The sequence below is a fragment of the Hipposideros armiger genome, unplaced genomic scaffold (genome assembly GCF_001890085.2).
Source record: "Hipposideros armiger isolate ML-2016 unplaced genomic scaffold, ASM189008v1 scaffold_182, whole genome shotgun sequence".
NCBI lineage: Eukaryota > Metazoa > Chordata > Mammalia > Chiroptera > Hipposideridae > Hipposideros > Hipposideros armiger.
The window spans coordinates 264-13,836 of record NW_017731532.1 but is presented as its reverse complement, the minus strand read 5'-3'; the positions used below and the strand labels follow the sequence as shown (position 1 = coordinate 13,836).

The window sequence follows — 13,573 nt, the reverse complement described above, 5'->3', positions numbered from 1 at the left end:
CCTCCTGGTTTCACTTATCCGTTCTACTCCCATTTCTAGATAAAGTCTTGAGCACTACTACCCTCATCTTTCAACAGTCAGCTATTTTCCTTGCATTGATTCATGAATTTATGGTTATAAACCCATTGTAGCTTCCAAAAAGGTAGGTTCACATCTTAAATTTCAAGGTGAGATACAGATAGCATTTTTCTACCTATTCACTAGGTACTTAATTTTTTTAATTACAAGGAAAAAAATCCAAGGTCCTAGCTCCAACAAATGATTTAAATAAACAACCTGTTCTGAATAACTTTTAACAATTTCCCACTGGATAAATAAGTACACACCTGGCTAATTAGCAATTACATCACTCCCACAGAACCATAAACTACTGTACTTTTAAAAGCTTTGATTTTTTTGAACAATTGGATCTCATACCAAAGTCTCTTGTAGGGCTAAGACTGCTCAGCCAGGCTTGGGAAGTAATTCTCAAATGCTCTGGGATCTCAACACCAATACATTCGTCCCAAGAACCCAGAGGGGGAAAGGTAGGTAGTACTTAACCTTTTACTTACTTCGTGTTTACAAATGTCTTCCCAAATATTTCCCTATGTATATAAATGCACAGACATACAATTTTACATAAATAGTATAATACCATACATCTGTTTTGCAAACTGCAGTATGTTGTAACACCTTTCCATATTAATAATGTAGATTCTCAGTGTCTACATAGCAGTGTATGCATTCTTGTACATTAAGGCCTTTAAAATAATAATAGTATTTAATAACCAAATTTCAAAGTGTCTGGTCAAGGCTTTCGCTCTTTTTTTTTCTTTTTAGCTGAGCCATCCTGCCACCTTTTGGCAGCTTAGCAGCAGCTCAGCTCAGGCAGTGAATTCAACCAGCGACCCTGTTGCTCAGAGCTCACACTCTTGAGTGAGCGCTTAACCACCTGAGCCACTTGGCTGGCCCTCTTTTGCTCATTTTTAATTGAGTTGTTCAACTTCTTTTTAAAAATCAGTTTATAGTTCTTCACAGATTCTGAGCCCTTTGTCAGATATGTGTTAATAAACCTCCCCATCAGTCTTTTCTAAGTGTTTCATAATTTTAGCTTTTACATTTAGGACTAAGATCCAACTCAAATTATTATTTGTGTATGGCGTGGAGTAGGGATCATTTATTTATTTATTTATTTATTTTATTTTATTTTTTTTTAGATGAGCCATCCTGCCACCTGTTGGCAGCTCAGCTCGGGCTGGGACTCGAACCGCTGTTGCTCAGAGCTCGCACTCTTGAGCGAGCTCTTAACCAACTGAGCCACTCGACTGGCCCAGGGATCATTTTTTTCCCATATGGATATCCATTAAAATTTTACTTTTCAACAGAATATATTTTATAAGTCTCATATATTTTTGTTCCTGAGAATATTTTAAAATACACCTTTAAATCTTAGTCTAAGTGATACTCAGTTAATATATTTCTCAATATAAAAGAATTTTGCCTTAAGACTAATATTTTTAAAAATATTAAGGATAAGATAATCAAGTAGTAAAAATAATATGAACAAATGAATTTTACTTTAAACTTCATTAAAATGCAGTCCATTTATAATTCAACTCTTTATAAAAGTATATCATGATTATTTTAGAAAATTTATAAATTAAACTTTTACTATAATTTTAGAGATATTCTTTGTTGCAATTGTTAAAATTTTATAATTATGAAATTTCACCTTTTGTTTTTAGCAGACAACCATAGAAAGTGAAGTTTTAGTACAGCATAGGGAATATCGTCAATAATATTGTACTAACTATCTATGGTGTCAGATGGTACTACACTTATCACAGTGGTCACTTTTAAGTTATATAAATGTCTAGTAACTATGTTGTACACCTGAAACTAACATAATATTGTATGTCAACTGTAATTGAAAAAAATTTTAATATTTTAAAAAAAAGCAAAGTGAAGTTTTACATGTTGACAATATTGCATTCAGTTGGAGCTAAAATTTAAAGTAGAAATATAATTTTTAAGTATTTATATGTCTACAATGTTTCATGTTATATTTCTTACATCTATCTATCTACCTACCTACCTACAATGGCTATGAGCACTTGCTATGTGATGAGCACTGAGGTAGATGCTTCTCTTACATCAGTCTCCCTTAATCTTCACAACCCTACAAGGGAATCCTCAATTTACCCACCATTTTATAGATAAGAAAACCAAGACTCAAGGAAATTAAACATTTTCACAAATCTGTAGCTAGTAAGGGATAGAGGCGGGGCTATAAGGAAAGTCTGTCTGAATTAAAAACCCAAGCTCCTTTCTCTAAATAGAACTACTTTATTCTCTGGGAGAAAATAGTCGATAAACAAAAGGTAAATTACATATTTTAGGATATTCACAGGTAAATTATTTTTCAATAAATCAAAGAAGCAGCATGTTTTTCTTAATGTCTTACTCAGGACTATGCCAGGTACTATAAAGAACAGTTAAGAATGCTCCATTATTGGGAGGCTGGTTAGCTCTGGTGGTTAGAGTGCGAGCTCATAACATCAAGGTTGCCAGTTTGATCCCCACATGGGCTACTGAGATGCGCCCTCCACAACCAGATTGAAAGATTGAAACAACTACTTGACTTGGAGCTGATGGGTCCTGAAAAAACACACTGTTCCCCTTCCCCAATAAAAATCTTTAAAAAAGAATGCTCCTTACCATGGCTTACTTTATGATCTAGCTGAGGAGACATAACTAACATGTATTATACAATCAGTGAACAGTATTAAATAGTTAAAATTAACTGTTAAAGTAAAATCTAGAGACCACTGATGCATGCATTTTTGAAATGAAGGACTGTGTTGGAGGACAATAAGCTGACTTTCAGAGTGGGACTACATTATGAGGATATAGGGCCTTAAAAGAGAGAAAATCAATGAAGTAGAATTTAGGAAACCCCTGGAGGTTTTTGATTTGGCATAAATGAAGAGGTGTTTTTAAGCTTTTTCTTCAGCGAAATACTCAGGGTATCTCTGAGTAGAGTGTGAAGAATGAAGTCATGAAGAACTAGTTCTTTAAACTCTAGTAGGAGAACAAGGCCTGAACTAAGGTGGTACTTACGAGAAACTTGAAAATCAAATTATAAGTTTCCAGGATTAAAATTCTCCTCTCCAATACTATTTTGTTCACTATAGAGAAGATACTATGATTGAAACAAAGAATACAAAAATACACACAGCTGTCGTATGCTCCCAACAATATGGAAATTCTACATCCATCTGATTAAATCTATAATGTTTTCAGTAAAAGGATTTGATTTTGTTATGAGAAAGCTTGTTCACGCCTGTGAAAGTTAAAAAAAATTTTAAGCCTTCTTATTCTTTTGTAGTCTCTGAAATAACCAGTTCTTCAGGAAAAGGAAAGAGGGTGCCATGTTTCTGTGGAATCTCTGGAAAGCAAGTGCCAAAAAAATGTGATTTATACCTGTTTTATGACACATGGATTCCTTCATTTATCTTCAGTATATCAAAATTACTTTTTATAAAGGGTATTAAATTATCATTTTCCTAAATTACTATTAGACTAGGCCTATTGAAATTTCTTCTTTCCAAATCTTTTAGATAAGTATTATAAGAACATATGTCTAATACGGTAAGTATTAGGCATATAGTCAATAAGTATTTTTGATTGGATGAATTAGAGCACAAATCAATCATCATAATTTATAAGATAATTAATTTAGACCAAAGCGGAGAAGGATTACAAAACCAAAACACAAAATAATTTAGAAGAATCCTCTTAGAGATTAACTTTTGAGTCCAATGGCTTGTTTAAATTCATGATTTTGTGGTTCCAAGATGTCATAGAAAACTTGCTTTCTGTCGAAATGATCTCTAATACAAAGTAAATCTTCAATGGAATAGTTATCATTTTTTCCAGTCCAAACAGTCAGGCTGTACCTGCATTAAAATAAAACAGTTATATAGTTAAAAATGAAAGATAAGAAATAGTGATGATGAATTCCAATAAGCCTAAAAATAGTTACTCTCATTTGTCTATAACCCAAATCTACACAGATGAACAAAATTAATTAGCAATAGTGGAACTATACTTTGTTTCATTCCTTCATCAATGTCAAAGGGACTAGAGAGAAAAAAATTCACATTGCTGTTGCTAAATTAGGTAACTGCTTATCTAAATTACAGGAATGTTAAATGGCTTTAGAAACCCAGACTGGGTAGCACTGAAAATGAGCCAAATTTTGGACAAAAGAACTGAGGAGACTGTACTGCAGATCAAGGAATCTATTCTCTACACAAAAACTACAGCTCTAATCTGGGCTTCTTCAGTAGCCTCACCAGAATCAAAAGCACAACTGGAAGGCACTGTGAAGTGACAAAAATGTCACTGACATTCCCAACATTCATATTCACTTATAAGTGGCCCCAATATCCCTTCTGGGGGGTTTTGTATGAGATACAAGAATGCCAAGAGATGCCACTAAGAATGCCAAATGGAATAAATTCAGATCCATTTATGGAGTTAAAAAACAATAATAATATAGGCAGATTTATTATGGATATAAAAATATGCTCAGAATTTTGTTATTTAAATTGTATATTTTCATTTCTTCTAGTGACATTACTATTAAATTACCCTTATTGCATTGGAGTCTAGGGAAATGCAAAGCTATTAAGTAGTTTCATATTTATTTTCCCCATAAACTGTCAGACTCCAGGGGGAAATCTCCAAAGCATTTTTTTTTACTACTAATAAAAAATACTCTAACCAAGATACATATTCTTGTTGTACTGACACATTCCTGTCCTAAGGACAGTGACACCATTCTAGGAATGTAACAGATGAAAGTACTTTGGATTTTCTTCCACAGAAGTATTATGTGACAAATCAAAAAGAATTTTAAAATTATACCTGAGAATGCAAAAAAAAAAACACCTGAGAATTACTTTAAAAACCTGTATTTTTGCTAAAATGGCAAACTGTATTTGAGCACCATGATGACAAACCTTATAAAAAGACACAGATATGAATTTAGGTTAAAAGAAGAGTATTCTGAGTATTATTTTGCATCTTTTAATCTTCCCTGTTGTATTTAAGCTAATATAGGAAAAATAAAATTGTGTAAGGGTTTCTTAAACTGTATTCATCCAAATCAATTCTCAGGTTTTATTTTTAAAGTCCTTTTTATTGTGAAATAACATATGTAGAAAAAAAACGCAGAAAACATAATTGTACATTTTAACCAATTATTATAAAATGAACTCCAGTGTAACCAAAAAACAAATCAAGAGAAAGAACATCACGAACACCTCTAGAAGCACCCAGATGTAAGTGCTCCTTCACCACCTCGCCTCTCCCTGGAGTCCTCACAACCTTGACTTTGCTGGTAGCCATCTTGTTGCCTTTCTTTATTTACCATCTACATATCCATCCGTAAACAATAGTTTAATTTTTACCTGTTAATAAATTTTATATAAATAGAATCATATGGTATATAATATTATGTTTGGTCTTGCTTCTTTTGCTAAATATTATTTGTGAAATTTATCCAAGTTCAAATATGTAGCTACAGTTTATTCATTCTCTTTAGAAAACAGTTTAGCATTATCTACTAAAGTTGAAAATATGAATACCCTATGATCTAGAAACTCTATTCCTAGAAATTCCCTTCTGATATAACCTTTGTAAATGCAGGCACATGTGTGCCATGGTGGGTGTGTCTGTGTGTGTGTGTGTGTGTGTGTGCGCACGCGTGTGTGTGTGTGAATGTTCACAGCAGCAATCTTTGTTAATAGCCAAAATCATGAAACAATCTAAATGTCATTCAGTAATAGAACAGATAATAAATTGTGATAAACAAATAATATAAAGATAATTTTTCATAAATTCTGTATTAGAGCCCTTTTGAGTTACAAAAATTTCCTCCAACTCTGTGCCTAACCTGTTCATGCTCTGAATATCTTTTGATAGAAATAATTTCTGAATTTTAATGTATTCAAATTACTGAAACATATCCTTTATAGCTAGTGATTTTTGTGTCTTGCTTAAGAATTCTTTTCCATCCCAAACATTATGAAGATACTCTCTAGTGATATACTCCATTGAAGCTTTGTTGTTTTGCCTTTCATATTTAAAAACAAAATAAAACTCTGAAAGAGATGGAGTTAAAACTCAAAATTAAGGCTAGAGAAAAACAGATCAACAACTACAAAATGCCCAACAACAACAAAGGAGAGCTAGACAGAGAAGTACAAGATGCCATGAGCAATGCCATGGAGACAAAAGACAAGGGCGTTTCAAACTGAAGTACTTAAATGTTAGAGAGGTTAAGAATCTGACTTGAACAAAATGTGATCTTCCAACAAGAAATTTCAGGCAAGTAACTGACTGCATACGAAGTGGAAGATGAGGAAACTGAGGCAGTAGATAATGAAAAAAACAGGATAGTAGAAACATCCTATATGAACATGGCAGCCTGAGTTTAGAACTGCCTCCTTTTTCTTGTAGGAATCATCCAAAAGCTGCAAACAGAACGAAATAATGAAATAGAAACCCCATCTTCATTGAAATTAGAAAGAGCTAAAACTGCAAATTATAAAACAGGTGAAAAAGGTTTCCAACAGCAATAGCGATTAAAGCCAAATGGGTACTGGGCCGACCGAGTGGTGCATTGGTTAAGAGCTGGCTTGGGACGCCAGCTCTGAGCAACAGGGCCCTGGTTCGGATCCCACATGAGGGCCAGTGACACTGTGCCCTCTACAGGTAAGATGGTGAACAACAGTTCGACCTGGGGCTGGGCTGCTGTGAGTTGCTGGCAATGGCGTAAGCTGTAGCCCCTGCTGCAGTGGGCTGCCATAAGCTACTGTGTGTGGCAAGCAGCCTGCGTGAGTGGCCAGCAGCTGGCATGAGCTGCCAAGAGCCACCGTGAGCGGCCATCCAGAGGCCGGCGACCCATCTGCCTCACCTGGGAAGAGCGTAATGATAATACCAAAATGGGCAAGTGAAGCAACGTCCTCCACAACTAGACTGAAGAACAAAAGGACAACTTGTCTGTTCCCCTTCCCCCAATTCCCCAGCGCTGTTTCCCTCCCCAAATTCCCCAATAAAATCTATAAAAAAACAAAATAATAATAATAATTCTATCACCTAAATCCCTAAAAAAATTTCTTTTAAAACAACTTTTGAGACAAAGGAAAACAGCCACAATTGCAAAATATTTTAAATTAACAGTGATGAAAATTTACACATAAGTGACAATGAGATACAGCTAAAGCTGTGGTCAGAGAAAAAAAGTATAGGCTTAAATACTTATACTAATAAATATAAATATATTAAAAATAAAAATGAAAATAAATAAGTATCTAACTCAAGAAATGAGAAGAAACTATATAAGCAAAAAAAATTTTTTTTTTTAAAGATTTTTTTTTTTAATTGGGGAATTGGGGGATGGGAACAGACAAGTTGCTGTCCTTTTGTTCTTCAGTTTAGTTGTGGAGGACGTTGCTTCACTGACCCAAGTTGGCACCATCATTGCGCTCTTCTGGGCGAGGCAGATTAGTCGCTGGCTTGTGGACGGCCACTCACAGCAGCTGCTGGCCACACACGGTAGCCCATAGCAACCCACTGCAGCAGGGGCTGCAGCCTACACTGCCGCTGGCGACTCATGGTAGCCCAGCTCCAGGTTGAGCTGTTGTTCAGCATCTTAGCTGTAGAGGGCAGTGTCACTGGCCCTCACATATGTGGGATCTGAACCGGGTCCCTCTGGAGTCCCAAGCCAGCTCTTAGCCAATGCACCACTCGGCCGGCCCAAGCAAACATTTTTTTAAAGGCAGAAATTATTAAATCATAAACCAAAAAAATAAATAAATCCAAGTTCTTAAAAAACCTAATCCAGTTCTTAAAAGAGATACGTCACTGCCTAGTTTAATCAAGAAACAAAGAGGGAAAGATCAAATAAACAAAATTATGACATTATTTTAAAAACACAGAAGAAACTAAAAGAATAAGAAACTATTTTAATCATCTGAGTATAAATAAACTTTAAAACCTGTATAAGATCAACAATTTTCTAGGAAAATACATCAAAATTGGCTCCCAAAGAAATAGAAAAGTGAAATAGGCCATTTACTCCCTAAGAAACAGGAAAGGTTATGAGTTACGCTTTTCCCAAAGCATAAGGTTAGAGGGCTTCATAGCTGAGTTTACCAAAACTCAGGTATAGGCCATTTCAATATTATTTTTAATATCTCAGAACACATAAAAGGAAGGAAAGGTCTCTAGTTCTTTTTAATGAAATGTACATGACATTGATATCTAAAGCTGAAAAAGAAAAAAACCTATAGATTAATTTTATTTTCAAATGCAGAAATCCTAATTAAAATATGCAGCTGTACATTAAAAATAATAATTCATGATCAAGTGGGGTTTATTCTAGAAAAATGAGAATGGTTACATATTATGAAATATTAGTTTTTTTTATTAACAGATATAGGGAGAAAAATATGGTTATTTTCATAAAAACTGAAAAGGTATTTAGTAAAAATCCAATATCTACAGAAATACGGATACTTCTTTAATGTATGTGTCTGTTGCCCTTACTCGCGACAATATGGTGAATTATCAATCTGAGTCTTTTTCTGGATAATTTGTGAAAATTCTTTATTTGTTAGAATTCTTCACATCTGTCTGACATATGTGTTGAGGATACTTTATCAGAATCTTTCCATTTCTATATATTCAAATGTATCAAACTTTCCTTTTATAGTTTCTAGGTTTTATGCCTTACTAAGGAAGGTCTTCTCCATTCTGTATCTATATAAAAAATCATCTCGTTTTTTTCTTTATGCATTTAATGTTTGATGTTCAAGTCTTTAATTCATCTGGAATGTATTTTGGAGGAAGGACTCAGGAAAGGTGCTAGCTTTGTTTTTTCTACATAGTTGGCCTGTTGTCCCAACATGCATTATTGAACTTTTGCTCCAATGACTTAAAATGCCAGCTTTTTCCTATACTCAATTCCATGAATAGACTTGGGTTTATTTCTGTACTTTCCCTGTTATCCTACTGACTACTCTATTAAAGATAGTATCAAAACTGTTTTAATACTGTACTTCTGTAATATATTTTAATAGGTGGCCCAACTAATTTTTATTACATATTAAAATAAAATGTTTATATGGAAAAGACTTCTGAAATTATGATAGAATTCAGAGGAGAACAGTTTTATCCACTTATAACTTTTTGTGAATGTGGAACATAATGAAAACAGTAACAAACATTTACTGGCCATCTACTATGTGCAAACCCTCCTGTGAAGAATAGATGTTAAAGTAAGGTTTAAGGAGCTTCATTCTAGTGAGAGAGTCTGTATGCTTACAGGATCCATATTCATTCTTGCTCTCTCACACATCTTTCTGTATTCAGTATTCATCCTCTTTCTGTCTCTGTCTCTCACCCACTCACATGCACATGCACACACTATATTGTTAAACTTATACATACCTGTTTGATTTCTGTAACAGCCAGAGTAACTGAGAACAAGACTGCCTGATTAATGCTGCTCTGACAGGAAATGTTACAGGCTGATTCAGTTCACTACATATATATTCCATCTCTTTTACCATTGTCCAACTGTAACCTGAAAGAAAAGAAAAAAAATTTAACTTTTCTAATTGGAATCCTAAAAAAGTCAATTAAATTAAAAACTAAATTACCTATGACTAGGTCAATTCATGGGTAATTTATAAAAATTTGCATTTGGGTTTAGGGTGAATTAAAATACTACTTAATGCAAGAAAATGTTTTGAGTGGAAAATGTAGGTAAAAAAATTAAATCTAAAATCAATTTACTAATCTCTCAAGTGAGGGGAAAAAAAAGCAAATTTTGACACTGTATTTACTTTAAAGAGTCTACGGCTCTTAGGTACATCCTGATCATTAATATTCTCTATCAACTTAGATTTTGCATTTGTGTTCATTAAGTTTTCCAAGAGAAAGATGGCTGCTAGGTGTTTACTAGCTGTTTAAGTAATAATTATCTTCAAAATTTTTTTTGGTTAGTCCATATTTCTTATACATTTTACCTAAAATAGAAATCATGATAAAATTAAATTTTATATATGTGTTTTAAATCATGTTAAGATATTGTAGAAAACACAACTGCCTGTTTATAAACAGCTTCAGAAAAGAAATTATATATTTTAAATAACCCTGAACTCTATCAAAAGCAGGCTGTAAAAAGTATTGTTCAGTAAAGGTGCATTTTACAGAAATATGTTAGTTTAGCAACAAAATTTCTCATGAAAGAAGGGAAATGTCTGCTTTCCTTTAAAATCTGAAAAATTATATCTTTTTTATTAGAAAAAGGGACTGCTAACAGAAGCCATACTTATATTACTATAAACTTATAAACTGTTTCTAAAATCCATGGCATAAGAAGTAAGGGAGGATAAAGCACATGTTGACAATGACAAGAGACCAGTGCGAGCAATGCAGCCTGGAAACATTCAACACCATGACTTAGATGTGGTTTCATTCAGGTCAAGCCTGAGGACAAAGTCAGGGTTAAACTGTGACTAAAAGCATTTTAGAATCAGTCCGCAAGTTACTAAATTGTTTCTGGTTTACCTTCTTTAAATTATATGCTACATTCTTTAATGAAACTAATAAAAATTAAAATGATTAGAAAACCAAAATAGAACTAAGTTAAAGCATCTTGTTTTTTCTCTCAATTATATCAATTGCTGATCCAGGGGGCTATATCTTAAATGTCACTACTCACTAGATAGCAGCTATTCTAATCTCATGTTAGACTTAGAAGCTTTACATCTAAAAACAATAATAGCAAATTACATTTTTTTCTTTTTAAAAAATTAGTTTCAGGTGTACAACACAGTGCAATAGTTATACTTTTTACCCCTCAAAGTGACAAACCTCCTCACCCAATCTGCCGCCCCACTCCCCCCCATATTGTACATATCTATTACAATTCCATTGGCTCCACTCCCACACTATATTTCACATCCCGTGACTATATATATATTCACTTATAGTTGACATACAATATTATACAACATCAGCTTCAGGTGTACAGTGCAGTGATCAAGCCTCTACATCATCCATGAAGTGGTCTCCACAACAAGAACATGTAACCATCTGACCCCCTACAAAATATTTACAACATTATTAATTTTATTTCCCGAACTGTATTTCATATCCCTGTGGCAATATTGTAGTTACCTATTTATGCTTTCTAACCCCTTCCCCTTCTCCCTCATCCCCACCCCCGTCCCATCTAGAAACCATCAGTTTTTCCTCTATATCTCTGAAACTATTTCTGTTTACTTTGCTCGTTCATTCAGTTTTTTAGATTTCACATATAAGTGAAATCATATAGGATTTGTCTTTCTCCGACTGACTTATTTCACTTAACATAATGTTCTCTAAGTCCATCCATATCATTGCAAATGGTAGGATTTCATTCTTCTTTATAGCTGAGTAATACTCCATTGTGTAAATGTACCACAGCTTCTTAATCCAGTCATCTACCGATGGGCATTTCGGTTGTTTCCAAGTCTTGGCTATTGTAAATGGTGCTGCGATAAATAGAGGGGTGCATATATTTTTTCAAATTAGCATCTTGGGTTTCCCTGGATAGATACCCAAGAATGGAACTGCTGGGTCATATGGTAGTTCCATTTCCAGTTTTTTGAGATACCTCCATGCTGATTTCCATAATGGCTGCACCAATCTGCAGTCCCACCAACAGTGCACCAGGATTCCCTTTTCTCCACAACCTCACCAGCATGCAAATTACATTTAAATGTAATAGCAAATTACTACTAAAAACAATAATAGCAAGCAAAAAATGAATCCCTGAACACAGGACAAAAGCTGACATCACCGGAGACGGCGTAGGCTGCAGTGGGGTGGCCGGCAGCTGGCATGAGCTTTCGTGAGCTGCCGTGAGCCGCCGTCCAATGGCTGGTGAGCAACTGCCTCACCCGGGAAGAGCGCAATGATAATACCAACATGGACCAGTGAAGCCCATCTGTAGGAACACATTAAGGAAAGAAGGGATCCAGCCTAGAGAAGTATCTCATGTCACTCACTCCACTGTCCAGCCAAAGAGAGCATGAGGGCACCAAGGTTCCAGCAGCCTGCATTTGGAGCTCCTTCCAACATCGAGGGAGCAGAGCTTGTGCTCTTCAGCGACACTCCCCTACTTCCAGCCTCACATCACATGAAAAGCTTTTATTACTACTTCTTTATCTTTCATATGAGATAGGGAATTTGCTCCAAGGTAAAAAGAAAAAAACAAACAAGAAAAAGGAATATAGAATGTGTTACAAGTTCAAAGAGACCAATATAGGATTTGTTTAAACCGTGTAAAGAGGCATTATTCTAGACCTGCAAATAAATATTTCCTATGGAAGCTTGGTGACAGAAGGTCACGAATGAATGTAGTGTGTATCTGAAATAACAGAAAGAAGAGTTATACACATATCTTTAGGGCCAAGCCTTTCTCTCCATTAGGCTCTTAGTTTTTGTGGAATGTGTTTTTGGTTTTATATTCAAGGTATTTATTTTTATATTTGGAGTATATTTAATTTGAAAAAGAAGAAACATATTTTTTAAATTATTACCTTCGTTGACTTTCTCAGGATGCCATCCTGTTGTCCAACCCAGGGAAAATGTCACATCTGGAAAGAAAGATGTCACAGTGTCTATAAAAGGTTTTGCATCCACTACTCTGCTATTTCCATTTGGACCAGGAAGAATATCGGCATTAATCCACACAGGACGCGTCAGATGCCTCTTCACGTTTTCCAAGAGCATCATGGATGGTGCTACAGCTGCCAGACTAAAAACATAGTTTGTTGTCAAATTAAAGGAAAAAGAGGTTCTTTTAGACTTTTAATGTTCTCAAATTAATAATAAAAGTATAATACAATAATGCCTGAATTAAATAAAATCAAAGATCACGTGGCACCAGAGGGGAAAGTTAACATATGCCATCTCTCAATATGTTGGTTTGTACTTACTCATGAAGGTACCTTAAAGGTTCTATAAATATATGAATAATGCCACTTGTGGACAGATGGAGGTTTCAAAATTCTGAATTAGGATCACTCAGTATAAAATCAATTTAAGAAAAGACACAAATATTCATTCACCAGAGAATATATAAATAAGATTTAAAAATGAGATGCATTATAACCTGCAAATTCACATTTTTGAAAATAGCCAAAGTATACTTAGGCGCCATGTCTATAATACTGGCTCATGACCTTGGAGAAGACCAAGAGCCTCTTTTCCTTCGTGTATTCTTGTCTGAGTCTGGATGCATAAACACATTTCTAAAAATGATTGCAAAGTGTAAAATTATAACATTCCCTTAAGGCTTTTATAAACTTCATTTTTTTCCCCTTTACTGTAAATTCCTCTTCTGGAAACTAGAGACAACTACCTTTTAGTTACTTTTAAATAAAAAGCAGCTTCACTCTTTTTACTTTCCAACATCTAACTGACACCTACAGATTTTGAAACAATAAGGTTTTCATCAGCCCAC

The 13,573-nt window shown here is 34.5% G+C and overlaps 1 protein-coding gene across 1 annotated transcript; it reads right to left on the bottom strand.

Moving 5' to 3' along the window:
• Positions 1-2,617: 2,617 nt before the first annotated feature.
• FAM151B (family with sequence similarity 151 member B) lies at positions 2,618-12,861 on the bottom strand. The gene is made up of 3 exons (XM_019652601.1): positions 12,648-12,861; positions 9,505-9,640; positions 2,618-3,941 (listed from the first exon to the last, which is right to left on the bottom strand). Exons 1-3 carry the CDS (start codon positions 12,841-12,843, stop codon positions 3,788-3,790), a joined length of 486 nt encoding a protein of 161 aa, XP_019508146.1. The 5' UTR covers positions 12,844-12,861; the 3' UTR covers positions 2,618-3,787.
• Positions 12,862-13,573: the final 712 nt, after the last annotated feature.

Bases quoted from the DNA above. Each gene is read 5' to 3' on its own strand.
- FAM151B (XM_019652601.1), bottom strand. From the start codon at position 12,843: ATGATGCTCTTGGAAAACGTGAAGAGGCATCTGACGCGTCCTGTGTGG. The intron at 9,641-12,647 runs GTAATAATTTAA...CTTTTCTTTCAG, and splicing joins TCCTGAGAAAGTCAACGAAG to GTTACAGTTGGACAATGGTA. The intron at 3,942-9,504 runs GTATGTATAAGT...ATTTTAATGCAG, and splicing joins CTGTTACAGAAATCAAACAG to GTACAGCCTGACTGTTTGGA.